Raw genomic sequence first — 27,939 nt, forward strand, 5'->3', positions numbered from 1 at the left:
TGCAACCTCATCGTTGCCAACCTGCATGACCAACAGTGGGTAGTAATCAGCGGGCCGAACCAGACCAGGGAGTTTCCTGGTGACATCTGTCACCTGGGCCCCAGGGAGGCAGCAGACTTCCCTGTGGGTTGGGTCTGGTCGACATATTGGGCCCTCTGTTCCTCTCAGAAGGGAGTCGCCTACGACAATTATCCTCCTATTTTTTTTAACAGTGGAAGTCTTGATGTGTGGGGCTGACTGACTCACCCTAGGCAACCCACTGGATGGACCTTCATCAGGGTCCTCATGTTCCTGGCCCTCAAGTTCCAGAGCCCCATACCTGTTGTGTAAGGGCAGCTGGGACGGTGAGGGAGACCGGGAGGGAATTCGCCGACCTCTCTGAGGAGGGACCTGCTTCCATTTCCCCTCATCTCTCAGGTCCCCTTCTTCTGCCCAGCAGCAAGAGGGCAGGGGATCCCCTGCTGCTTGTGGAGCCTCCACCAGCTGCCCCTGCTTCAGGGATGGCCGGGTGCGGCTCCACCAATCTCTCTCTCTCACACTCCCTGATGCTCCTCAGCCTCTCCACTTCCTCTTTCAGCTCTGCTACCAGGCTGAGCAGGTCGCTCACCAGGTTGCACCGCATGCAGGTGGTGTCCCCGTTGGTCTCTGGAACAACCAACAGTCTCAGGCACTCTTTGCAGCCGGACACTTGGGCAACCGCGTGCTTGAGTGGGAGCTCTGTCTGTGTTGCCATATTTCTTCGGGCCACGGTTTTCAGCCGAGTGGCAACCATGGCTGAGCCTCTTCTGGGAGGCCGATGGCCACTCGTCAGAGAGCCTCTAGTGCCAGGAGGGGACTGCGCCCTGCCCGCACGCCTTCCCTGCGCGAACTGTCGCGCAAACTGCCGCGCTACGTCCCTCTGTCGTGCCACGTCCTGTTTGCCCGCCCACCCTGTTCACCGCGCTCCGGGTCGCTCGCGCTCCCTGGGGCTGCTCTTGTAGGTGAGGGGCTTTGGCCGCCGCCGCTGCTCTAGTCCCCGCCCATGCTGAGTCAGAGCTGCCGCTCATCAGGAGCCCGCTCCGCCGGCTTGGTTCGGGGCCAGGGCACCCTCTCTCTCCCTGTGCTGCCGCCTTCGCGGTTTTGCCGCTTCAGGAAGGGTCCCCCGGCACGATCCTTCACTCCGGAGCCCTTCGCCTCGGTGGCTTCGCCGAAAAAAACACACCTCTCCTTTTGCTGGAAATACCTGATTTGGCAGACTGGAGAGCATCTGCTGCTGTACCACCCTGTTGCATTGGTGGCTCAATCACGTTGCTACCAAGTTATAAGACTATGGTCATCTCATGTGCTGTCATTTACAAAGTAATTAACGGTAAAAAAATTGTAATACTCTTCCCTATCAATACATATTAATAGCTATTATTAATTTTTCTATTATCCAGTTTTTTAAGTAATCTGTTATTATTCAAATAGAATACAAAGTCATGTTTCGGTCCACCTCGTGAATCCTGACTGTTCTCTAATTCAAATATTAATTTTAATTCATCACCATTGCTGTCTGAGAAATCTCAGAAGGGAGTAAAATTCAGAAAAAAGCTCGGGTCTTTAAGTGTGAATATGGAAGCTCATCCTCAAAACCAACAGAAAATAATTTTAAAGAATTTCTAAATGCTTTTATGGGAAACAAGGAGCACTCTGACCACTGATAAAAGGCAGGCTCTCACTCATATCTAGCAACTTGTGGAACAGAATTATTCCTCCAAACGATTAAGTATCAGGAGTCAATTATAGTCAGGCCATGATACCACAGGATACATTATTATAAAAAAATGAGGTTAAGATGATCATGCACAATTAGTATCCTGGGCAATCAGAAAAAATTCAGACACTAAAAGAGTGTACCACTATGTTTAGAAACTCTTTTCCAAGACTAAGTGTTCAAAAATCCATAGACAACCTGCTAAACACCAACAGTGTTCTCAAACAGTCAGATCTGGTCTCTGCTCTGAATTTTCATTCTTTCAGTCTATTAATTCTCAGCTCAAACTCTTACTGATAAATTAGTTTCTCGAGCATTTTAATCTTTTTAAAGGAATATCCTGTTTTTATCTTCTATGCCTAGAAAAAAGTAGCTAAATGGTTTGCCCAAGAAGGCATTTCAGTTCTGATTTTCTAACACTGCAGTGAGTCAGTTTTAAGTGACCATAAATACCTGATCTTTTTATTTCACTTGGCAAATGGGAACTAAATGTCAGTGACGCACAGAATCCTTCAAACAAAATAAGTATTTTCAAATGCTAGAGTTTGCCCTCTTTAATACTCTTTAAATTAGATTATCCAGTTATTCTCTTGGAATAAAAATAAATTTTGTTCTAATAATGTGATTTTAAAAAAAACAAAATTATGGGGGATTTTGATAACTATATTCAAAGTTGGTTATAATGAGTAATTTTCTAATAATTTCTCACTGCATTATTAAAAGCCTAACTATGACTACAAGTTTTGTCTATAGAATGCATCCCATTACTTCTCCTTGGGGTACTTAAAACCTTCTGCTTTTTATTTTCTTTAAACACAATGACCACTTAAAATAGGTTTTATTTCAAAGTCTTTTTAAACTTTTGCTTGAACTGGAGAATATTACACAAATATTTAATGTAAGGTTAAAGAAAAAAAATTGTCATTTTAGTTTGCCAATTTGAACACTGAAAGTGAAGAAAGCATTTCTAATCTGTTATTAAAAATAATAATCAAAATATGTTTAAATAAATTTTCAAAGATTTCACAATTTTTGTTTCTTACTTAGCCTTTCCAAAAAGCTGTCCCAAAAAGAAAAAGTTAAAAAAAGACAAGGAAAGCTACCAAGGTGAAACATACTTTTCTGAAAAATATAATATTGCACCTTTACAAAATCACTGTCCATTTCTTACAGAAGATGATTAATTTTCTAGAAATAGCTATCCATGCCTTCTTGAATAGAATCCTTAATAAAATTCTTCTTTTTGCTGATGCGTCCAACTCAGACAAAAGTAAAATGACAATAGTGAAATCCAAGATATACTTAAATACTCAAAGTCATTAGAAGCAAATATATCTTTGATTCATGCTTAACGTACAGGAAAGGAAAGTACTCTTAGAATTAGGAAACTATGAAAAACATTCTTAAAAATCCTGAACAGTACTTTTTTGTAATACGATTTTGTTTATGAAAATATCACAGAACATTCATCATGTAAATTAAAAAATGGTTTTGAAATGTATCTTTAGAACTGAACTATACACTTCTAAAAGGAAAAAAGAGAAAACTAGTTACTGAATCCTATATATGCATGAAGGGACTTGTTGGAATTTAAGTCTCCAGTCACTCCCATTTGTCCAAACTATTTTACATAATTAGAGAATTACAAAGGATTCTTACTGTGATTTAATGTTTCCATTTACTGTCATGAGGACAAGACTTGACAAACAATTCACAAAAGCACTCTGGTCTACCTCAAAAGGAAAGTTTTCATCATTCCCATCAAACAAAATTTAGAACAAGAACAGATGGAACTTAAGAGGTACAAATCAGGAAAATAAAAAAGCACAATATGTAATTTGTGTCATTTTTTAAAATTTTTTTAAATACAGATAACCATGGGGCTAACATAAAAATAATTAAAAAAAATAACTAACCTAATTTTCTTTTCAATTCAGACTTCACAGATGTTGCTCAAATTCCAAGTATCTACATATGCAAAGTTACAGCCCATATGCAGATCCTCCTACTGTACCTGAATTGCTTAAAACCCTTATCACACTATACTTGCAATTGCCCTCCTTCCACATATGGAGATGCATTAGTGATATTTTAGAATCTCTAGTTTTCCTAGATAAAGCAAAATATTAAAATTGTCATTTTATGAAAATTTAGAACACAGTATCACTATTTAAAAGACACCATCATTGACATGGACAGCTTCTGAAAGCATTTTTTGATGGGTGACTGGAGTAGTCTTCAAACAACCTATACACAAAAAAAGCAAATACGTTTATTTGGTTTACTTTTTATAAGAGCTTGTCACAATGACAAAGAAATTAAGTGAAATATTAAAAAGAGGACTCAAAGTTCAACTGCCAACTTCAGCAGTTTTATATTATTTTATCCACTAAATAACATCTATGAAGATTCAAAAGAATCAAATAGCAGCAGCCCAGCTGTTCTTCCCTAAAAACTACAGGTAATTCCAAGCAAATAACTTCACAATCAATATAATCCTTTAATGAGACTTTGCACATTACTTTCTAGCAGTGTTTCTTGTACTTCACAAATATCTGTTCCCTCCAAACAGAAGGATTGCATCTCCCTGAAGTGTACGCACCCAGTACAGACCAAGTATCTGCTGTACTGAACAGGGGCACAGAGCAGAAGAGAGGCTGTACCATGTCCAGCAGAGGTATGGATTTAGTGGCTTTGGGAAATTTTGGTCCCAGATCTTCATAATGCTACAGATACTTGCTGATACAAGTGGAAGGTAGAGGAACAGGTGGTGCTAGGTCTCTGTAGGCCTGTCAAGAGTCAGAGGCGACATGATATCCAATATGGCTCCTTAAGTTTTAATCCAAAAGATACATTCACACCAAGACAGAGATAATCACTAATAAACACAAAGAACAATTCTGAGATTGAACCTTGCTGTGGTACACTAATGAATGTCCTGTACTCTGATCCAACAGTGCTCCTTCCAACACAGCCTGCCCTTAACTCGAGCTTACATAGGCTTTATCAAGGTTGCAAACTTTTGTGCTTATCTCCATCTTCTCCAACTAAACTAATACAGTACTTGGAAAACTCTGTATTGAAACCAAAATCAGAAGATGCTGTTCCTGCACAGGCAACTATTCATAAAAGGTTTTTTTAAAATATTATACATAGAGAAATTGCGCTCAGGTGAGAGACAAGTGATTTGCATATCATAACTTGGAAAATGTAGCTTTCTAGATATTTACAGTGTGAACACATTTTCAGAAAGAAAAAAGTGTCTGATTAACATACTAAGTGAAAATTACAGAAACAAGGACATTTTTATTGTCCATCTTAAAAAAAAATAAAATCATTCAGTGAGGTGGCTTTAGATTTGGAGAAGAGGGAATTATTAAGTAAAAGAGAAACAATATATTATTTTCAATGTGTCTCCCTTTCCTACTCAGTGGAGGCAAATTTATATAACCAAGCACAGCAGGAAGGTCTTCACTTCTTAAGCTTAAAGGAGAAACTGTATCACCACCTTTTTTTTTTTTACCGTCATCTCTTCCAAATACATCAGCTAATATAATCACCAAATATTTTCTTTATGATAAGACCGCAAACCTTCTGCTCCAATACGGGATTCCCAGTCACTTTTGTCACATCCAACTCTGCATACGTAGGGGCATGACATTTTGGAACAGAAGTTGATCCTGATATCTCCCCATCAGCCATGTTTTGATCTAGAGCTGTCTATACCTTGTAACACACTATCCCAAAGCACTATGCCCATGCACGCCCATCAGATGTTCCTCATTCCTCCTTCCCAAAAAGCCCCAACCTCTCAGTTCAGAGCTCTCCATCCGCTCACTATACTGCAACAAATCTCTCCTTTTTCTATACAACCCCTAATACTTTTGCACATCAAAACAATCATTAATTTACCAGACAGAGATCTCATTCAACAAAAATTCACAAAAGGACTCCACAGGGAGAAAAATAAGATGTGCTAGGGAAAAGACAATGCATGGCTGCCCTAAACATCTGAACATATATTTCCAATTGGTACTGCTGGATTCTCTCATCAACTCTTAGCCGAGGATGGCAGAAGCCTGATAAACTCAGGTTTCCAGACAACTCTTGGCTTTCTAAATATAAAGAGTATTGAAATGAAGGAAACTTTTTATTTTTGTGCTCTGGGTCTTGCATGTACTCCCTCTTCCTTGCAGATCAAGCTGTCTTCTATAGAAGCTCCTAAAATAGGCACATAGTCTATCAGGCTTGGAAACCTACTAATCTATACAGTGCTAGAGTTGTGAGTTCTTTGGATAACCTTTTCATAACAGAGCCACCAGTTTAGTCAAATTTTGCTGAAAGATTTGAAAAGTGCTTTAAAAAACAAGCAACTGATTGGATAGAATTTAAATTAACGTTAGTATGAGAGAAGGCTCTTTGCATGGAATAACCATATGATAGCAAATTTTAAAAGAGGATTTGTAGCATTTTTGCTTTTGAGGAGGTGTCAAAATCCAATAAATGTGTTTTTTTTCTGCTAAGACATTTAAACACAGTTTAATGCATGCACTCTTTCCTCAGGAAAGCTGTAGCTAGCACAACCCCCTCTGGAAGACTGCCTTAATAATTAGGGTTAGCAGAGACAAAGAGAGTGCAGTACAACAGGCTAGTCATCTGTATATTTACTAATGTTCAGATACCTTCCATCTGGAATGTCAAAACTACTCCAAAAAGGTGATCATGCCTCTGAGAGCTAAAGTGTGGAGATTACATAGCAGCAGATTTCTGTTCCTATCCCTTCTCTTCATTTTATTAAACTCGGTGGATAGCTGTAAACATTAACAGTAAAAACTGTCTTCCTGGTTGACTAACCAGGAAAAGGTGAACAGAAAACATAAATAAGTGGCACAAACCCCACCACACTTACACTGCAACTCCATTTGCCTAACACACACAGTAGAATGTGGTAAAAGTTAAAATACAGACTTTTATCATTAAAAGCTGAAAAATAATGACTTTCAAGTCTGTTGGTTTTTGTTGTTGTTCCCCTCCAAGTACATCAACATTCTTCAAGGTTTGTTTTTTTTCCTGCATGTTTTATTTTTCTATTTATTGGTATGAAAAATTACCTCCTCCTTCAGTGCATGTTTCTTCTGCTCCAAACAGATTTCTTTAGCACGCATCAACTGCAGAGTCTCCTTAGAAACTGCATACTGAAGCTTTTCCATACGTTCCACTGCTGCTGCCCATGCTGCCTTACCAATTTTTTTCTGGTCTGCTCGCATTCGCTCATACAAAGCTAGAGAAGGGAAGAAAAAGCAGACAGCTTACCAGTATACGCTTCAGATCACTAGTGATTCTACTGTAGAGACTATGCACACATTTGTATCCAAAAACATACAAAGTTCTCTTAGCAGAGAGCAGTCATTCTACGGAGCATTAACCTTCATATCCAAGATGTAAGTATTCTTAGGATTTGTGTAAATATGCAATTGTTCATTTGTTGATCATTTAATCATTATAATTCCAATTTTTGTTACCCACAGAGGAACCATTCTGAATACACAGTACGTGAACACTTGAACCACATATTCAGAACTCTTGACTTAAGAAAAATATCTGGCTAATATTACCATGGAGCCTTAAACTACACCCCAAATTTCCCCTGCTTCTGAAAGCCCCAATCATCAGCTACTAAAGTCTCCAGTTTCTCTCGATAACTTTTACAGTGCAGTCATAAGTTTAACACAAATCTGCAGAGTGAAATAAGAATTACAAGTTAAATCAAAAATTTCAACTTGACCTCAAGTGCGATTCTGTAAGAATAGTGAATTAAATTTAAATAAGAACATCTTTTTTTTTACCTCAAAATGCAGGTTGCTTTACAAAACTAATTCAAATTGACTAAGCAAATTACAATCTGCCCTTAATATGCAGAGATGAATGAGAATCTTTTCAGTAAGAGAGTAGCAGTAGTCCCTTGCTTGATTCAGACCTTCTCTTCTTGAGCCCCAGACATTGTCTAGGCTGACACACATGAGACTTTCACCATTTTTAATATACAGAACAATCACATGATACTGTACACTTAGCTTTGCAAAGCAAAAGCCATGAGAGTCACAGAACCAAAGGGGTAGCATTCAGTCCCTAGGTGCTAGAAGATATCACCTGCTGCTGTTAGGTAATAAAAAATACCTTTTTTTCTCATGTTTTTCCTCTGTCATCTGTTAATATTTTGGTATGTAAGACCACCTTATGATCAGCAGGAGGCAAAAAAAACCCAAAACATAACAAAAAAGGCAAGAAATCTGTACACCAAAGGTCTATGGTTGTCAACAGTCTCCAGGCATTTAATTTCCCAGTGTTTTTCCCTACAATCCTGATTGCTGTACATAAAAACAGCATGTAAACAAAACAAAAACTAAGTAACTGTAAATATACATTCTCTATCAACTAATGGGGTATTTTACTTGCCTCTGTCATACTAGTAAAGGAACCAAATTGATTAAATACATTTAGAATTTGCTCCAGTTAAATTTATTCCAACATGCTTGAACTGGTTTAGTCACTTTTTCAAAATAAGGTGGAGTTTCATATTATCCTTAACTTGGGTTGTCACTGAAAGGAATCATTTTGCAGCAACTGCTTCTCTTGAGACAGATCTAGCAGTCATGCAGGGAGACAGGAAACCTACCCATCAAAAAAGATTTTCTTCCAGGGGTACAGCTCATCTATCTGGTTGCACAATCACTATCACCAAGGCAAAGAAACAACCAGGAACCCTCACTCAGGCAGGGAAAAGAGTGGGACAAACTCTGTCAGTGGTAGCCCACAGTCAAACTAAAAGAGGTGACGTGAAACCACATCCTCAGGTTTGTTTGCCCTAATAAACCGATTATGTAGGTTAAAATGGTACAAGGATGAGAGCACAGATTAATATGTAAGTCATATGACCTGGTTTAACTGCACCAACTCTTTAGTAAAGCTGCCACGTTCTTCAAGTATAGAAATGCCAAGGATGAGGATTTCTGAACAACAGAGCAGCTTTCACTGAGTAGTTAAACTGAGTTGTTGATTAATATTTAGGGCTATGAAAAAAATTACTGAAAGGCAGGGGAGACAGGAAAAAGAAATTAATTGAAAAGTAATAAATACTTACTATGGTTGTCTGCCATATCCAGTATAGAAGATCGAATCCATCAGGGACTCTATGCTCCCTAAATCCTTTGCAAATGTACAGTGCAGCTAATACAATAAGATTGAGAAGGTGGTTGCGAAACTATATTTTAAAATTTCTATTCTGCCCGCTTCTGATGATGTTTTGAAAGGCTTATTTGTGAAAAATTCAAATAGACACAGAAGAAAAAACAAATGAGAATGACAACTGCATTTTCCTCACAGAGGACTGATAAAAAAAATAAATCAATCACACAGTACGATACAGAACATGGTAAACATTAAATAAATTTTTAAAGATTTGTTATTTGAAATAGCTACCTTTCTGTGCTTTAGCTGTTATTTCAAAGTATTTAACTGTAAGATCTTGAATAGAAAGCACAGCCATGTGGGCTTTTCTCTGCCAATCAGCATCTTCTTTTTGCAGATTCTGAATTCTTCTGGGGCCTAGGTAGTCATTCTCTACCGAGATCTGAAAATAAATCAGTCCATAATCAACAACAAAATTAATCGTTGCTATTTTGCCAACAGCATCCAGTTTCAGGGTGGCTAAGAAAGAAAAACATAAAGGAGAGAAAACTACCAGCAAATCACCATGGCTTCTATTCAACAGAAAAAACTCTTTGAAGTGCTCCTTTCTGTTGAAAAAGTGTATCCACGGTTTCGTTACTATTCTTACTGGAAGCACAACAAACTCAAATATAAATTCGATCTGACAGTATCTTTTTGTTAAATATCTTATCATCTTCAGATAACAAGCATGCTTAAACCAGGCTTTCTTCCAGCCTGAAATATTCACCTGGGAGGTGATTGTCCCCCTCTACACTGCACTGGTGCGGTTCCACCTCAAGTACTGTGTGCAGTTTTGGGCATCTCAATATAAGGACATCAAGCTATTAGAGTGTGTCCAGGGGAGGGCGACCAAGATAGTGAAAGGTCTCGAGGGCAAGACTTATGAGGAGCAGCTGAGGTCACTTGGCTTGCTCAGCTTGGAAAAGAGAAGGCTGAGAGGTGACCTCATCACAGTCTACAACTTCTTCAAGGGGGGCAGTGGAGGGGGAGGTGCTGATCTCCTCTCTCTGGTGACCAGCGATAGGACATGAGGAAATGGAATGAAGCTGCATCAGGGGAAGTTCAGATTGGATGTTAGGAAAAGGTTCTTCGCTGAGAGGGTGGTCAGTCACTGGAACAGGCTCCCCAGGGATGTGATCATGTCACCAAGCCTGTCAAAGTTCAAGGAGTGTCTGGACAATGCTCTTAGTCATATGGTTTAGTTTTAGGTAGTCCTGCAAGGAGCGGGGAGTGGGACTCGATGATCCTTATGGGTCCCTTCCAACTTGAGATATTCTATCATTCTATGACTCCATTCTGAAGTAAATAAATGCTCTTTAGTCAGAACGAAGCTGGAAACAGGGGGATGTGCTGGGGCAGTGGGAAGTAGTCATCAACATTTTCGTAGTTTTCCTTTGTTATAGATGACTTTTTAAAACATATTTTCCTAGTGACTGGGAGTTCAAATATCTTTTCATTGCTAAGACCAAAGCAATTTTATTCTGAAGAGACAACTATCTGAAGCCAGTAAAAGTTTTGGAGTTTCTTGTAATAATTAATAAAAAAACTATAGCTTTCCCAAAACTGAAAATTTTTTACACACTTTTAAAAAGTTAAGGTATTAAGTAGTCCCACTGCTGACAACAGATTATATATCTAATAATTAAATATTTAAGCCTGCTCCTGCAACACCATAGCCTTAATTTTGAATATTTTTCATTTACATCAGTCAAGACGACACCTCACTAGTATAAACAAACCCCCCCAAACCCAAAAGCGTTCATAATCTTCTACATCACCAAATTTTAACCTGAAGTTCTAACGCCTTGAATATTCATCTTCATTTCACAAAGCTTCAATCTGTTCTCAAAGAGCTGTTCAGGATCTACCTCTGCATATCCACTTAGCCCATCTCTTAGAGGGATGATTTTTAAAAATAAAAATATGTAATTGTTTCTGTGTAATTGAAATATCATTGCCTTCTATGTAATTGTTCATTTCTTGAAAAAATGTTTAAAGTAGTTTAATAAGGTATTTTAACAAATTAATCATTAAAAATGATAAGTGAATAATAATTTTACTAGATAGGTTGTAACATGTAATTTGATGAAGCACATATGTACCATGATTTCCACAGGGAATGCTTATGAATGGACAGACAAGAATTTCCAGATAAATGTCAAACTGTATGTATGTACCAGTGAATGATGACTGGTGAAGTTAATGCTTTCCACTCTGAAACAGCAAGTTCCTTTAAGAAGCAGGATAAAAACAATACAGTTAAAAGTCTTCCTTTTCTATTCCTTGGTAAAGATGAGGTAATTTGATACTGGAATTGACATGGGATCACTGTGTAATGTGAGTAACATTCTTGTTAGCCATCATTTCTACGATAATAAGAAGCCTCAAAGTAACATTTCTTCATAAAGTTTGGCCTGCCAAAACATTATTCACACACAATGCAAGCTAGAGAGATGAAGGCACAATACAACTGTATCTTTGTTCCCTAGAGCAAGTATTTACAAGTAACAGAAAAGGGAAGCACCTTTTCATTAACTGCAATCCCAAGTATGTCATCCATACAGTCATTCATGCTGAGGGTATTCATATGGCAAGGCACAGAAAACCCAAGAAGCCTTTGCTTTAGCAATACCCATACAAGTATGCATATTTATGTGCGATCTTAAGCAGATGATCATGGTCCTGCAAAGCTTTAGAAACTGGGGAAACAAGGAAGAAGATGAAGCTGTAAATGTTTATGAGGATGGACCAGTTCAAGGTGGTACAGTTACTGATGAGTACCTTCTTTTTCCCTTTATGCATCTGTTCATATACACATTCACATTTAAAAGACACCAAGCAACATACTCCAGAAATGACTACTGTCTGGAAGGAGGTCCCCAAGTAGTTTCATGAACAAGAACAGACCAACATCATGCCTTGAGGCTGCAGCAATAGTGGCATGCTTAACAAAAGCCTGAACGGAGCCCCAGAAAGATACACCGGACAGAAGCATTTCCCTAGTGCTGCTTGAGCTGATGCTTAGCAGTCTTATAGCCCATACCTACACAGCTTGTTATCTAGCAAGACAGTCAAACTCTTAGAATTATTGACCATGAACATGAATAGGTGAGCATTCTTCTTGAAGTGTCTTGTAGTACAAGAAAAAGACCAAAGCACATCTAATGTTCATGATATGCAAAGACAATACAGAGGGACACTTTGGCCTTTGCATTCTGCAGCTTGGATAAGGCACACACACAATGTTAACTTCCTGACTCCGAAGCCATGAAATGATGAATGAAGGAGCAGGGTCTCATTGTTTCAAAGGGAACATTCATTCAACAGGTGAAGACAGGATCTAAGTAACAGTGGGGAACAGTCTTTGACAGATGAAAACCCCCAGCTGCTTCCTTAAGAAAAGTGACTAGGTAGGAGCTGAGGATGAACCTTAAACTGAAAAACTTGTTTCCTTCACATCTGACAAGTAGCCTAGGTTAACAGGAAAAGAACCTGGACCATTTGACTATAAAGAAATGCTAAGTTTAGTCCTTACTGCTATTGTTTAGGATATCTATGACCAGAGACCAGAGTACACTGCTTGTCCCAACAACCATTTAACAGATATGCCAGCCAGAGGCAACTGAGGTTCAAGGTGACAAATTCAGAATGAGAAAGTTCAAGAATAAGGGACAAGAGTCCTAGAAATCGAGAGCTGCAAATCTTCAGAAGATCCAGGCTCCTGGGCTGATTCCTGGAGTAAGAATCCTCAGCCACACAGATCTCTCTCACTCTCTGGATAGTCTACATAAGTTCAGGATAACACACTGTGGCCACTTCCTGCCAGCAGAAGACATCTCAGACCACTCATGGGGCAGTAGGAGTCAAACGAATTAAACAAAATTCAGGGAAGTTAACTGTTTATCAGCATGCCAAAAGTTTGGCATTGTGTATTATAAATATAAATAGTCTTACCTAGAGCAGCCAGAAATATTCTCATGCACAGGGAAGGAAATTAATCAAGTTACCTTAATATTTTACTTCATGAGAGGATCTAATTTTGTGTAAAGCAGACTGTCAGAAGGAGACTCCACAAAGATATTCAATGAACACACTGCATTGTGTCCTTAAAGGCAGGTCCTTGCTTCCCATCTTTGTTTCTATTAGGTCAATGACTTTCCGAGTGGCAGCAAACCACTTCAGTACCTTGGAAGTTGCAAAACACTCAGAAAGTCATTGACCCAATAGAATAGAAGTTGCAACTTCCAAGGTACCAAAGTGGTGTTCCTGACCAAGCTCAAGGCTTCCTTTTCTGGGCTTGCCTGATGTACACACTCTGTGACCTCTGAGAGCCTCCCCATTGACCTGAAGATGCTCCAGTGCTCCCCAGGGGAAAAGCAAACTCTTCCCATCCAGCCAGTGCATTCCACCTGATTCAATTTCTCCATCAAAAAGTGTAACAAAGAAAAACTGAGTTATTAAAAAACCCCAACAAAACAAAACACCAAAAACCAGTGTAAAAGAAAATACTGCTAGCAACCTTTCCAAAGATAATTAATGTTATTCTTTATAATCTAAGCTCAATAACTGTGATAAAATAAAAGACAGAGGGCATGCAAACAGCCACTTTTGGCCATGCATCTGGCACACTCTGGGGAAACATTTTGGAAAAAAAACCCCGAAAAAACAGCCATACTGTGAATGTAAATACTGACAATTACCAATAGAGAGAAGAATTATCAGTTTTCAAGTGCAACCTACCTAGAAAATTATTATAATCTCTCAGTCATTAATGAAATTTATGCATGTCATCCTTACAGGGCAGGACAGACAATCACCAGAGAAAAACAAGAGATGAACAACTGAGACATAGTGGTAAAATATACATGGTCCCCCTTGCCAAATGGCTAGCTGAGCATTTGTGGTGGTGCACTCCCCCCCGCCCCCCCCATTTCGCCTTGTACCTGGGCCGCTCTAAGTTGTCTGACAAGCCTTGGCCTCTGAACAAAGGATTTGGCAGTTGAAAGCCCCTCGGCTGTACCAAGCACTCTTGTGTAGCCAAGGAGGAGAATGGCACTGAGTGTATCAGGGATGTGATCGCCTAAACAAGGTACAGAACAAGAACAGAACTAATCAATTATCTCCAGACAATCCTGGCAGCCTTACTGCTAAAACTTGAGAAACCACCTGCCTGGATTGTGGAAACTCACTGATGCCTAAAGTCAATCATCTCCCAATCCTATAAATAGTGGTCCCAAGTGAGACCCTTTGAGCTCTCCTGGACCGCAGTGGGCTGTGACCAGCACCTCCCTCTGCGTGGGACGCCTCTCAGAGTCCGTGAACCCTCAAGTTTGCGATCAACTCAGAGGCTCGACTGTGCACCCAGTGAGCGACGCAAAGCATTTGATGTATTTGACTGAATTCAAGGGGGATATTTAATAGGTACCTTTGTACATATCTATCTCTTTTCTCTATATATCTTTATGTGTCTCTATCTCTACACCTATATGTGGGTGTGATTAAGGAATATTAGTAAGTTTAAAAGTTGATTATGCTGCTAAGTTTTATATGATTTGATACTGTGATTTATCTCAATATTGTTAGTGAATTTGATCGCTGTTATTTTGTATTAGATTGTTGTTGTCCTAAAGTTACACCAAGCACAACATATATCACTACACCAGAATCCCCGATACCCTATCCCTTTAGTCATAACCGTTGACCAAGTCTGGGACTAGCGGTGGATTTTGGTCCACTCTCAACCTCATGACTCAACGGGAGGGTCTCCCTCACTTTCTCTCCTCAATATACACATTAACTCAATTCGATACATGAGTAAATCATTCCAATTTAATTGTAACTTGATTTCTCTCTGTATAACTTTTCCATGTTGAATAAGTAATAGAGTGGATCTTACCATCGAATTCTGTTGTTGTGCTTTTTATAAATTTATATTAAAATAATTCTCTTTCTGATATCTTTGATGGGGATTCTTTAAGCAGCCTAAATTATCCATTCGTGACAGCGTTATGTCCCAGCGTCTTCATTTAGACTATCGTTCCTTGACAGTGGATTCTGCTTAGCCCAGTACAGCGCCACTACAGCAAATATATACAAATATATATTAAATAATAATATTCAATTCAAATAATATAATTTGGGTATATTTAAATAGGAGATATAAATTTAGAGTTGCATTATTATCATAGGAACTAGAAAGTAAGCCCATGGAAAACAATGGTAGTTTAATTAAGAGAAGACCACAGCTATAATAAGGAGAAAAGTTAGGGAGGAAAGAGAACCTGCCTCTGAAGGTTGCAGCTTATGAAGAAGATACGGCAGCTTCCCTCTCCACCTACAACACCTAGTCCTGGTTTTGGCTGGGATAGAGTTAATTTTCTTCCTAATAGCTGGCACAGTGCTCTCTTTTCGATATAGTATGAGAATAATGTTGATAACACACTGATGGTTTTAGTTGTTGCTAAGTAGTTGTAGTGCTTATACTCAGTCAAGGACTTTTCAGCTTCCCATGCTCTGCCAGCGGGGAGGTGCACAAGAAGCTAGGAGGGGGCATAGCCAGGACAGCTGACCCAGACTGGCCAAAAGGATATTCCCTACCATATAACGTCATGCTCAGTATATAAAACTGGAGTTGGCCAGGGAGCGGGAATCGCTGCTTGGGGAAGGGCTATCGATCACTAAGTGGTGAGCAATTGTTGCATTGTGCATCACTTGTGTTGTATATGCCTTTATCAGTAATATTTTTATTATTATTTCCTCTTCCTTTGCTGTTTTTATTGTTTTTATTTTTATGTTTACTGTTTTTATTTCAACCCACAAGGTGTTTTTTTTTCTCCAATTCTCTCCCCCATCCCACCTGGGGAGGGGAGGCAAGCGAGCGGCTGCATGGTGCTTAGTTGTCAGCTGGGCCTAAACCATGACACACTTTCATGAAACAGAGACCACTCTCTCAAATCTACACTTTATCCTAGCTGAGAATTTAAAGAGGAAAAGGGAAACACATGTGGACCATTAAATAGCAACATGAACAGGCTCATGAGTTTTGAAGACTTTGTTTTCTGTATCCTCTTCAATAATTAATCATCTTTTAATTATATATATATAATTAATATACTTTGAAGACAGTAACCCTCATTATAGAATTAAAGGAAGTTCTTATGTGCTTCTGCATTCCATTACAATATGCAATGCATGCATAACATGTTTATGCTTCATTTTGCTCACTGCATACCTTTATGATGCCAGCATCTTTTATTTTTATAGTCCATAAAAGAGCACATGTCATTTTACAGACTAAACAGAAACATATTATTAGAATGACTATTGTCCACATTAGATATGACTAAGAAAAGGCACCAGAGTATTTAAATGGACAGAGTGAGGAAAGAAAAAGTAAGAAGTGCTGTCATCTAAATGTGATAAATGATTTAGTCCCAAACAGGATTCCAATTTAAGTTTACAATTTATTAAACGAATAGAGGCAAGCAAACAGCGCTGGGTGCGCCGGGAGTCTCCGCTCCACCAAGACGCACACCTTCACTTCTTACAATTCCTTCCTTTATACTTCTCTAGGCTTCGTTTCTCGCCTTTCTCCGCCTTTTTCTTGGAAGATGACTCTTTCTTTAAGTACGTCACCACTTCCCCGGTCTGCGCATGCTTCATCTTTTTCTAGGTGGTCGTCCGGTGGTCGTTGGGAGGAAGATGCTCCTCTTCGTCAGTGCACTCTACATGACCTCTCTGTTTGTGCAGGCGCTCCGTTATTCTACTTATATTATGCTACCTTATTTGGCTATACATTTTCTCGACATTTCTGCGGTTATTTACAACACTGGTTTGCACTAGTATATCAGGAACTAACTTACATATCAGGAGGCTACATAAGCTACACATATCAAGGGAGTTACCCAAACTATACTTATCAGGAAGTTACATAAAGACTACCACTCCCCTGTTTATGGTCATGCCCTACATATATTCCTTTATTTCAATATAAATGACATTTGCTTCAAGCTTATATTCACTACATTTTCTTTACACGAATCACTCATTCCTCACAATCCCCCGTTTTCTTTTTCACCACTGTGATTTGTGTAAAATTTATTTAAAGTTTGTTTGATGGGTATTAACTCGGGTTCCTCTATATGTTTTACCAACATTAAAACATGTTTTCTCTCACTCTGTGTTGGTTCTATTGGAGTGGCTGTAAATTTCATTCCATTAATCGCAGAAGCTACAGCTTGTGAAAGACAAGGAATTAGACATGGTATTATTAACATACCTCCAAACAATCCTAACAAAACAATAATGATTTTTGTTACCCAGTTTCCTGAGAATAAATTTTCCCACGTTGTCCATAGTCCTTGGACATTTATTCCATTCCATGTTTGGACTGGCACATGGGCTACTTTTTTCATTTCTCTTACTAATTCATTGATGGCTTTTCCTTCATCATTTATCTCTAAACAACAATTTGTGAGATTAAATTTTCCACAGACTCCTCCTTCCTGTGCTAGTAAATAGTCTAGCGCGAGTCTATTTTGATATAGGGCTGTACGCATTTTAGTATTTTGTTTAGCCACCAATCCTAGAGCATTACCCGTTTTATTTACAATTATTTCTACTACAGCTTGCAACCTGATTATTCTATTCAACATATAAATGGGGGTCCTATATCCCCAGCACCCATCTTCTGCCCATGTCGCTGGGTCATAATATGCTATTATTCTTTCAGGTGGCCACTCATTATCTTTCCATTTTCCTATTTGTAGCTCTCTTTTTTCCCTTTGGTTGTGAGTTTCTAATGCGTCTGTATATACCAGTACCCCTAGGCGTTCTCCTCGGTTTATAGGTAATAAGAAAAAGCTTGGCCGTATAGTTCCTAACACGCACGCTCCGGTCCAATTTTTTTGGTAATCGGGTATATGCAAATTTTCCACAGATCCAATATTGCCCTTCTGGATTTGACCACCCTTTATCAATAGTGGTTCCGTTGGTCCAATTCGCATGATTTTTTACTTATTTCTTGGGCAGTGTCCCATTTATCCTACTTTTGGTAAGTACTATTCCAGTTATATCCCCCTTCACATACTAAATATCTGACTGGTTTACTCCCACTGTCATTTTGCCAACAGCTTCTTCCTATTATGCTGGTTTGTAATATCCATTGTTGTTTCCTGACCTGAGTTGATATATTCTAAACATTAGGGTCTGATATGTTGCTCTCTTGGGCCTCCCAGGGCCAATTCTCTCCTGATTAGTTCCACCACATACATAACAATTAGTTACATTTAGTGACTTAGCAATGTTCTCAGCAAGATTTACAAATAGATTTTTAGCCACTGTGGGAATTTCATATTTCGTTCTTGTTTCCATTTCATGATAAAATGACTTAAATAACAGTCTATGCTGCACTGATTCTCTTTTCTTTCATTTCAATATTAATAACTACACCTGGGTCTTCTCCAGGTCCATATATCTTAAGTCCAATTTTGGTTATTTTTTTTTTTTCTGTTTCCAAATTTCTAAATTTATAAGGGTTAAATTTACTAAATTACAGGTATAGGTTGTACAATTATTGTCTGTTTGTACCCTTGTGATTGAAGCTTGTAAATCCCCACATTGGCTGTCATATCCCCAGCTTGCAGTATCCTAACATACACAAGACCATCCCCTTCTTCCACATAGGTGTGCTGACTGATATCTCGCCGTTTGACTAGGTACATAATCAGGATTTATCTGACATTGACGTCCACCTCCACCTGGGCAAATATATTTTGGTTGATTACTATAGTACCATCTCCACTCTACACTCCCACAATTAATATCCAGATCATCATCTATAATATCGCATGCATCAAAAATTACCGATACTGATGTGCTCAAATTGGCCATATCCTTACTTATTCCAATTAATCTTCCTACTTGCGAATTTGTTTTCATTTCTACCCACTATTGATAAGGAAGTTCCTTTGGATCGTAACAAACAGTATCATTTTCCACTGAGCATTTCTTATATTGTGTTCCATTGTATATACAACTCCCATTCTGTTTCCCTTTGCACTCGTAATAGGTGTGGTACATTAATGTTTTATTACTTACTCGTCCGTGCTGGGCGGTTCTTATGCACTCGGTGCAATTTTGATTACCTGTCACCAGGTTGGTGAGTCCGAGTAAAATCAGGAGAGGTCCGGTAAGGGATCTCATGGTCGGAGGCATCAGCTACAAGGGGTGCTCGTCCTTGACTGGCCTTACTTGATCGCGACTGAGAATCCCTACCCGGTCTTGCCCTCTCCCCCTTCTCAAGCGGACTTCTTTATTTTGATGACAGTAATAAATCTTACCCACCAGAAATCTCCTATAGGAGTAGTCTGTCCACACCGAATGCAGAGGAAACTTCAGCTTTGAATTTGAAAACGTCCCTGTTAGCCTCTGTGGGAAATGATATATTTGTTACACAGGTTACACCTAACCCTCAATAATCATACAACACGGTTTACATAGTGGACATAAACTTAGTCCTGCCCGATAATTGCTTAATGCTATAGTCTTTAATTCGTGATCATTTCTCATACGTTCATTCCCTTTTTAATGTTATTTTTGTGGTTCCAGGTTGTAAAATAACTTTCCAGTCTTTCATGGGTCCTTCTACTCGAGTCGCGTGTGTCCACCCCTTTTCCGCGGTCCGGATGGCAGTATCTGTAGTTAACAATACAACAAAGGGTCCTTCCCATGAAGGAACTAAAGTTTCTTTCTTCCAAGTTTTGATCAGTACCTTATCCCCTGGTTTGAATTGATGGATTGCAAACCCCAAAGGTAGGGTTTGTGCCATTATTCCTATATCTCTTAGTTCTTTCGACCTTTCTCCTAAAACGATAACATATTTCTGAATATTATAATCTTCCACTACATTGTTTCCCTTGGAGATAGGGCATGCCGTATAAAACCTAATATGGCGATAATCCAGTCTCACTGTGCGGTTTGATCCTTATGTTAAGAAGGGCTAGCAGTAAACATTTAGTCCATGGCATCTGTGTTTCAACCATTAGCTTCGCTAGCTCTTGCTTTATTGTTTGGTTTATTCTTTCTACTACTCCCGAACTTTGAGGATGCCATGGGGTATGATATTCCCATTTAATACCTAATGATTGGCACAAGGATTTTATAATTTTAGAAGTAAAGTGAGTGCCTTGATCAGAATCAATATATTGTATTATCCCATACCTGGGGATTAGGTGTTCTAATAAAATTTTATCACCGTCTGAGCTGTCGCTCTTGCTACAGCTAGGCTAGGCTGTAGCTAGGCTAGGTCAAAGCTAGGCTTTGACCCATCGTGTTAAATGGTCTACTATAACTAACAAATATTTCAATCTTCCTATTCTTGGGAATTCGGTAAAGTCGACTTGAATCCTTTCAAACGGTCTATAAGCTAGTTTTCTTCCTCCCATGGCCACTTGTCGAAACACGGCCTTATTTACCCTTTGACAAGTTAAACACCCTTGTGTAATTTGCCTTGCTATTTCAAAAAATTCCAATACAGCCAAACTGTTTAAGGAAATGATCACTTAACACTTTTGTACCCCAATGTGTTTGCGCGTGTAAGCGTTCTAATACTTGCCTAGCGTAAGCTTTTGGCAACATCTCTCGCTCATCAGGTAATGTCCATTTCCCTTGTTCCACTCTAGCTCCTATTTTCTCTAATTTTGCTTGTTCCTCCAGCGTAAACTTTTTCTCCTTTTCCTCTTATCCTCTTCCACTAGTGTCCTCCCTTGTTTGTGTATGATTAATTTTAACAGTTTCAATCCTCAAGGCTGCTTCCTGAGCCTCCTTATCTGCTAAATTATTTCCTCTAATTCGATAATCTAATCCCTTTTGGTGTCCCCTCACATGCACCACAGCTATTTCCTTTGGTTCTCTTAACACTTTCAAAATTTTACTATCAACTCCTGATGTATTAAGTTCTTTCCTTGAGTGTTAATCAAGCCTCTTTCCTCCCAAATTTTTCCAAAAGTATGGACTACTCCATATGCATATTTGGAATCTGTGAATATGGTCCCTCTTCTTTCTTTTAATAATTCCAGGGCCCTACATAGGGCATAAAGCTCACAAGCCTGAGCTGACCATGATGGACTCAGAGGTCCTGATTCCACAAGTTCCAAGTCCTTGTCAATTTTTGCATATCCTGATTTTCTCTTCCCTTCTATTACTCGGGAGGATCCATCTACAAACAATTTTTCTCCTCCCTCTAATTCAATATCTCTAAGATTGAGCCTTACTTTTGTCTGGGATTCTATAACTTCTAAACAATTGTGTTATAGCACTACTGCTTCTGAGGGTTCCCCAAACTGGAACTGAGCGGGGCTCTGGGCAGAGGTGACTCGTAATTCCAAATTAGGTGAATCTATCAAGATGGTTTCATATTTCAAAAGTCAACTATCTGTCAACCATTTCTCTGTCCTCTGTTGGAGGACATTCCTAACATTATGTGGCGTATATACCTTTAGAGGTGCACTAAAGGTAATTTTCCTAGCTTCCTCTATCAATAATGCCATAGCAACTAGGGCTTGGAGACATGCTGGCCACCCCCTGCTCACCGAATCTAACAATTTGGATAAATATCCCACCAGTGTTTGTTTTTTGGTTTGTTTTTTTTTTTTCATTCCCTTTTTAGTCTGTGGAGGTCTTAGGATTAAAATACCAGAAACCCTGTCAGGATCTGATTTCTTTTTTTTTCCTTTGCTTAACCAATGTCCCAAATATTTTACTTCTTGCTCTATAAATTGTAATTTCGAGCAGGACACTTTTAATCCCTTTTTCTCTAAAAAATTTAACAATCTAATGGTGGCTTTTCGGGTCTCCTCTTCAGTTTCTCCTGCTACCAGTAAATCATTCACATATTGTAATAATTTTCCCTCCTCGTGTACTGTAAAACCTTGTAAGATTTTCTTTAAGGTCTGTCCAAACAAATTTGGTGACTCCGTAAACCCTTGTGGTAGCACAGTCCACCTTAATTGTTGTTTTTCGTCCTGTTTCGGGGTCTTCCCATTCAAAGGTAAAATAATCTCTGAACCCCTTATCCAAAGGACAGGCCCAAAAGGCATCTTTCAAATCTATTACACTATACCAAATATGTTTAGGAGACAGGTGACTCAATAAAGTATAAGGATTTGCCACGACAGGGAATTTGGTGATTGTTCGCCGATTCACGGCTCTCAAATCCTGTACCATCCTATATGTACCATCTGATTTCTTTACAGGGAGTAAAGGGGTATTATGGGGTGACATACATGGTTCCAAAGTCCCATTTTTTTAGTAATTTATCCACAATAGGTTTTAGACCTCTCCGGCCTTCTATAGATATAGGATATTGTTTAATTCTAATTGGCTTATGAGGGTCTGTTATTTGTACCTTGATGGGTTCCATATCTAATCTCCCAACATCTCCTTCCTTATACCATACTTGGGGGTCAATTTTTTCCTCATCAAGTTGGGTTAAGGTACATAAGTTAATATATAACCGATCTCCTTGGCTCTGAATAGTTAGGTTTAGTTTTAAAATCAAGTCCCTCCCTAATAGGTTATATTCTGCTTCTGGTAATAAAAGTAAATCATTTAAACAAATTTTTGTCTCTGTCTCAATCTCTACTTCTTCTAAGATGGGGACTTTGAAGGGTTCTCCTTTTGCACCTATTACTGACATCTGGGCTTTTCCTTTTCCTACCCCTTTTGGGAGTTTCTGAATCGTTGACCTTTCAGCTCCAGTATCTACTAAAAATAAAACTTCTTCTTTTTGGGGACCTACTAATAGTTTTATCAAGGGCTCTGTTGATGTTGAGGTCCCCAGAAGATATAGCCCCTGACACCCCTAATCCTCTTTGAACATTTTCTCATCCCGTTCCCGTTTACGGCAGTTTTTCTGAACATGTCCCTTTTTGTTACAATAGTAACAGATGGGAATTGTGGGTCTGTCTTGATGAGATTGTCCCTGGGGTGGCTGTTCTGGTCTCTTATCTTTTTTCTCTCCCAGCTGAGTCTTACTCCTCTGACTTTCCCTCACTGCTGCTACAAAAATTCTTGCCTCTGCTTTTTGTTTTTCTTCGTCCCTCCTGACATAAACCTTTTGAGCTTCTCTTAGTAATTCTTCCAACCCTCTCTCGCCAATCCTCTATCTCCACCCAGAGGTACTTCCCGTAAAGGATACAAAGACGCTCTGGGTGCTCAGTTTGGGATCCTTCCCTTAGAGTTGAATTCGACCCCGGGGCCGTAGGGGAAGTCGTCAAATTTGGTGACGGTATTTGACGGGTAGCTGGATTATACGGGGGAGGTAAGTGATCTAGGGGGTCCCAATCCTTCTTTTCCTTTTCCATGTGTTGCTCCCCTATGGTCTTATTTTTCCCTACTCCTGTTTTAAGATTAAAAATGCCCACACAGGCCTTTATCCATAAACTAGCATACTCGCTCTCCTCTTGGCAAAACGGTTCCTTAGAATTTACATACAGGTTTAGCGCCTGACAAACCCAATCCTCAAATGACCCAAATACAGGCCAAAAAACGTGGGGTCTCAAGGGGTTCTTTGGCCATTTTACCATACAATATTTAACTAATTTCTCTTTTGTCTTCCCTTTTCCAGGGCCCTTATTATTCCAATGTTTTAACATTATTCCTAATGGACTCTCCGGAGGTATTTTTAGTAATTCGCTCCCTTTCTTCTGGTCCTGGGTTCTCGATTTCGTCTGACCCATCTAGGAATTTTTACTGTGGCAATTCCTACAGCCCTTGGCTACCAATAAGAGTGTCTTGCAGGGGGTTTCAAACTTGTCACTCACCTACGGATCCTATAAAAATCGCTTCGGTCCTTCACCGGCCAAGTCCCTCGCGGGAGATTGGAACCGCGGTTAGAAGACCTCCACAATCGCTTCGGAATGAGGTTCCGTCTCAGTCACGCTCTTACACACACAGGCAACCGAATCCTACCCAACCGAACGGTATACACCTTAAATACTTACAACCCCGTCGTCTTCGTTCGGATCTTCGCGCGCAGAATTACAGGCAAAATAAACTACTGCAGCCGGCAAGGGAGCTCATAAAAATTAAATTCTTTGCTTGCCCCTATTTGGGTTCAGGATGGTGTTAGTCCTGACCCGACCCGATCAGGAGCCACCAAATGGTGGGGCGCCCCTCCTAGATCAAGTCAGAATTCAGGAACCAAGACCCTCCCGGACGAGCCCCCAATTGTGATAAATGATTTAGTCCCAAACAGGATTCCAATTTAAGTTTACAATTTATTAAACGAATAGAGGCAAGCAAACAGCGCTGGGTGCGCCGGGAGTCTCCGCTCCACCAAGACGCACACCTTCACTTCTTACAATTCCTTCCTTTATACTTCTCTAGGCTTCGTTTCTCGCCTTTCTCCGCCTTTTTCTTGGAAGATGACTCTTTCTTTAAGTACGTCACCACTTCCCCGGTCTGCGCATGCTTCATCTTTTTCTAGGTGGTCGTCCGGTGGTCGTTGGGAGGAAGATGCTCCTCTTCGTCAGTGCACTCTACATGACCTCTCTGTTTGTGCAGGCGCTCCGTTATTCTACTTATATTATGCTACCTTATTTGGCTATACATTTTCTCGACATTTCTGCGGTTATTTACAACACTGGTTTGCACTAGTATATCAGGAACTAACTTACATATCAGGAGGCTACATAAGCTACACATATCAAGGGAGTTACCCAAACTATACTTATCAGGAAGTTACATAAAGACTACCACTCCCCTGTTTATGGTCATGCCCTACATATATTCCTTTATTTCAATATAAATGACATTTGCTTCAAGCTTATATTCACTACATTTTCTTTACACGAATCACTCATTCCTCACATAAATAATACTTCTTTAAAACATATGTATCTGCTTTCGATTCAGTAAAAAATTATTTCAGCTAAAAATTAAGAAACTCTGATAGAGTTGAAGTTTTTTCTAACCTAAAAGGCTTTTTGGTTCCCTAACATTTTCTCAAACTCACCTTTTGGTCTTGAAGTTCCTCACTTAGACATGAATTTCTGGAGAAAGCGTGGTCTAACAGAAAAAACTCTCATCTCACAACTAGATCACATAGCCAAATCTACAGTTTCCCTTCTAGTAATCATTTTCTTAAAAAGCCCATTCCAGCTAATTCTTCCTAGAAAAAAACCCTATATTCTCTTTGAGAAGAAACCAAGCCTCATGGTAAAATTGGCTGAAATAAAATTATTTTGTGTGTGTGTGTGAAGATGAGACTCACTCTTGAAGACTTTCATGTTTTGCAAGCTTTACTTCAGATAATGCTTTGAAACAAAGAAAATTATGACAGTTTTCACAAAAAATGGTTGTCAAAAAGCACACAGAAAGAGAAAGAAACAGCAGAAGCCATTAACTTCAACACATCATGTAAACATCTATTTCCATCAGCTATTGCTTCAGAGTAACAGAACATAAAAGAACACAGTTCTACACTGTATGGATATATTTCCAAAAGAAAACCAATTAGTTCTTCAGAGGAAACAAATTCAAAGGAGGTCCCTAGTCTAGCCTGTGAGCAAGTGAGAATGAATCAGAGGCGCAAGACTCTTCTACTGGAGCACAGAAACATTCTTCTCTGGAAAAGTTCAGATTGTTGTTATGTTGAATTTTGAAGATAGTAAAGGTAAGCTTACTGTGAGAATACATGAGAAAAAAACCTGCAACTACAGGATTTTGTTAAGTTTTATATAGTATACATCTTCTAAATAAATAGCCCTCAAGCATCTTGAATACTTTCCAGGTTCTTTCTGAAGACATCTGGGACAAGAATGGACAAGACTGACAGAAACAGACTTAGGCCAGGTCACATCATAGCTTAGGCAGGGATCTCTCCAACTCCCTTTGTTATCCTTCTCCTAGATGGACTTGTAATAGGCAGGAAAAACCAAGATGTAACAACAGCAGATTAGTTAATTATAAGAAGAAAAAAAAAAAAAAGGTAAGTTGAGGAAGAACTACAGATGGCAGAGGCAACAGACAAAAAGGAAAACAGCTTTATACATAAAGGAGTGTTTCAGCTCAAACACTTAGCTACCTTCTGGTTCAAAGAAATTCAAATTTAAGAAATTCAAACTTAATAACATCAAAGTGTTATTAAGCAGACATCTTTATTACAGTGCCAGACGCATGGGGGATATCTCCTCCTAACATGCGTGCCTCGTGTTACCAGCATCTGAATTATATAGAGTACATACATTCATAGTCATTGCAATTTTTTGCATATTCATGACATTTCCGAGAAATGTTTAACATACTCAAATGTCCCTGATGCATGCGCTGGTAAATGAGTCGGTGGTCCTCTGGTGGTCTCTGGTGGGTTTTTGCAGTACTTGGTCCCCTTAACTTGTCTGTCCTCCAGAGGAACTCTTTTCTTATCTACTTGCTTAGCTTGTATTTTAACATTGTACTGGTTCTTATCGGTTCCTGCCAGTTACTTGGTTAAGATAAAAGAAGTTGTCCACAGTATTTTATCTTACACAATCCTTGCATACAAAAGGAAATTTACAAAACTCACATTTGATTGATTTTACATGTTAAAACCTTCTTCCTTGTCTCAGACCTTTGTTTCACTTCCTTCAACACATTCCAGGAGGCCAAACAACCAATTCCAACCACAGCCTGCTGGATATATTAGCAAGAATGCATGCATTTCAGCTTCATCGTCCATTGTGGGACTCATCAAAGGTAGTCTTACAGGTTTTAATTTAACTATGCTCCCAGCTGGTAACACAAACCCAGCACTATTTCCCAAGATATGTTATAATTCCATATGTACAGCCTTAAATATATTAACTGAAAGCACTCAGCTGTAAAACGGACTTCACAGTTTTACTGGTTTTATCCTAACAAATACCATGTTAATACATGCAAGTTAACTTAGACTGGATGGTCTAAAGTCCTTAACTAGCAATACAAACTACAGGGGTTTTGATTATCTCAATCAAGATATAGGAGAACAACATACACAGTTCAATAAGGACACGGACAATAAAGGTGGTAACAAGATAAAAAAGCAAACAAAATGTTAGGACATACAGAAAGAAGACTAAACAAGAATGTCATTGTACTGCAAAGTGCTGTGGTGAATGTTCTTTCCAGAACTATGGAGAATGCTGAAAAATTAAGAAGTATTCAGAAGAGAAAAATCATAGAAGATTAAGGTTATGGCAAGAGTAAGAGTAATGACTGGGATTATTCAACTGTTGTTTTTTTCCCAGACACACAGAAGTCAGAAGGACGTAGCGTGTCAGTTTGTGTGTCAGTTCGCGCGGGCAGGGTGTGCAGGGCAGGTGTGCGGGCGGGGCGCAGTTCCCCCCCCCGGCACTAGAGGTTCTCTGACAAGTGGCCATCGTCCTCCCAGAGGAGGCTCAGCCACGGTTGCCACTCGGCTGAAAACCGTGGCCAGAAAGAATGTGGCGACACAGACAGAGCTCCCGCTCAGGCAAACGGCTGTCCAAGTATCTGGCTGCAAAGAGTGCCTGAGACTGTCGGTTGTTCCAGAGACCAACGGGGACACCACCTGCATGCGGTGCGACCAGGTGAGCGACCTGCTCAGCCTGGTGGCAGAGCTGAAAGAGGAAGTGGAGAGGCTGAGGAGCATTAGGGAGTGTGAGAGAGAAATAGATTGGTGGAGCCGCACCCTGCCATCCCTGAAGCAGGGGCAGCTGGTGGAGGCTCCACAAGCAGCAGGGGATCCCCTGTCCTCTTGCTGCTGGGCAGAAGAAGGGGACCTAAGAGATGAGGGGAAATGGAAGCAGGTCCCTCCTCGGAGAGGTCGGCGAATTCCCTCCCGGCCTCCCTCACTGTCCCAGCTGCCCTTACACAACAGGTATGGGGCTCTGGAACTTGAGGGCCAGGAACATGAGGACCCTGATGAAGGTCCGTCCAAGGGGGTGCCTAGGGTGAGTCAACCAGACCCACGC

General features: G+C 39.6%; 1 protein-coding gene across 1 annotated transcript in view; it reads right to left on the reverse strand.

The window, feature by feature from the left end:
- LOC309415041 (junction-mediating and -regulatory protein-like) overlaps positions 1-27,939 on the reverse strand; it is a gene marked incomplete at both ends in the record, with an annotated part of 134,104 nt that overhangs the window by 37,444 nt on the left and 68,721 nt on the right. Inside the window, 2 exons of the mRNA XM_082012432.1 lie at positions 6,847-7,016; positions 9,215-9,365. Of these exons, the coding sequence (XP_081868558.1) occupies positions 6,847-7,016; positions 9,215-9,365 (321 nt within the window). The remainder of the gene's footprint in view (positions 1-6,846; positions 7,017-9,214; positions 9,366-27,939) is intronic.

This window comes from Phaethon aethereus (genome assembly GCF_964289735.1).
Source record: "Phaethon aethereus genome assembly, chromosome: W".
Classification (NCBI taxonomy): Eukaryota; Metazoa; Chordata; class Aves; order Phaethontiformes; family Phaethontidae; genus Phaethon; species Phaethon aethereus.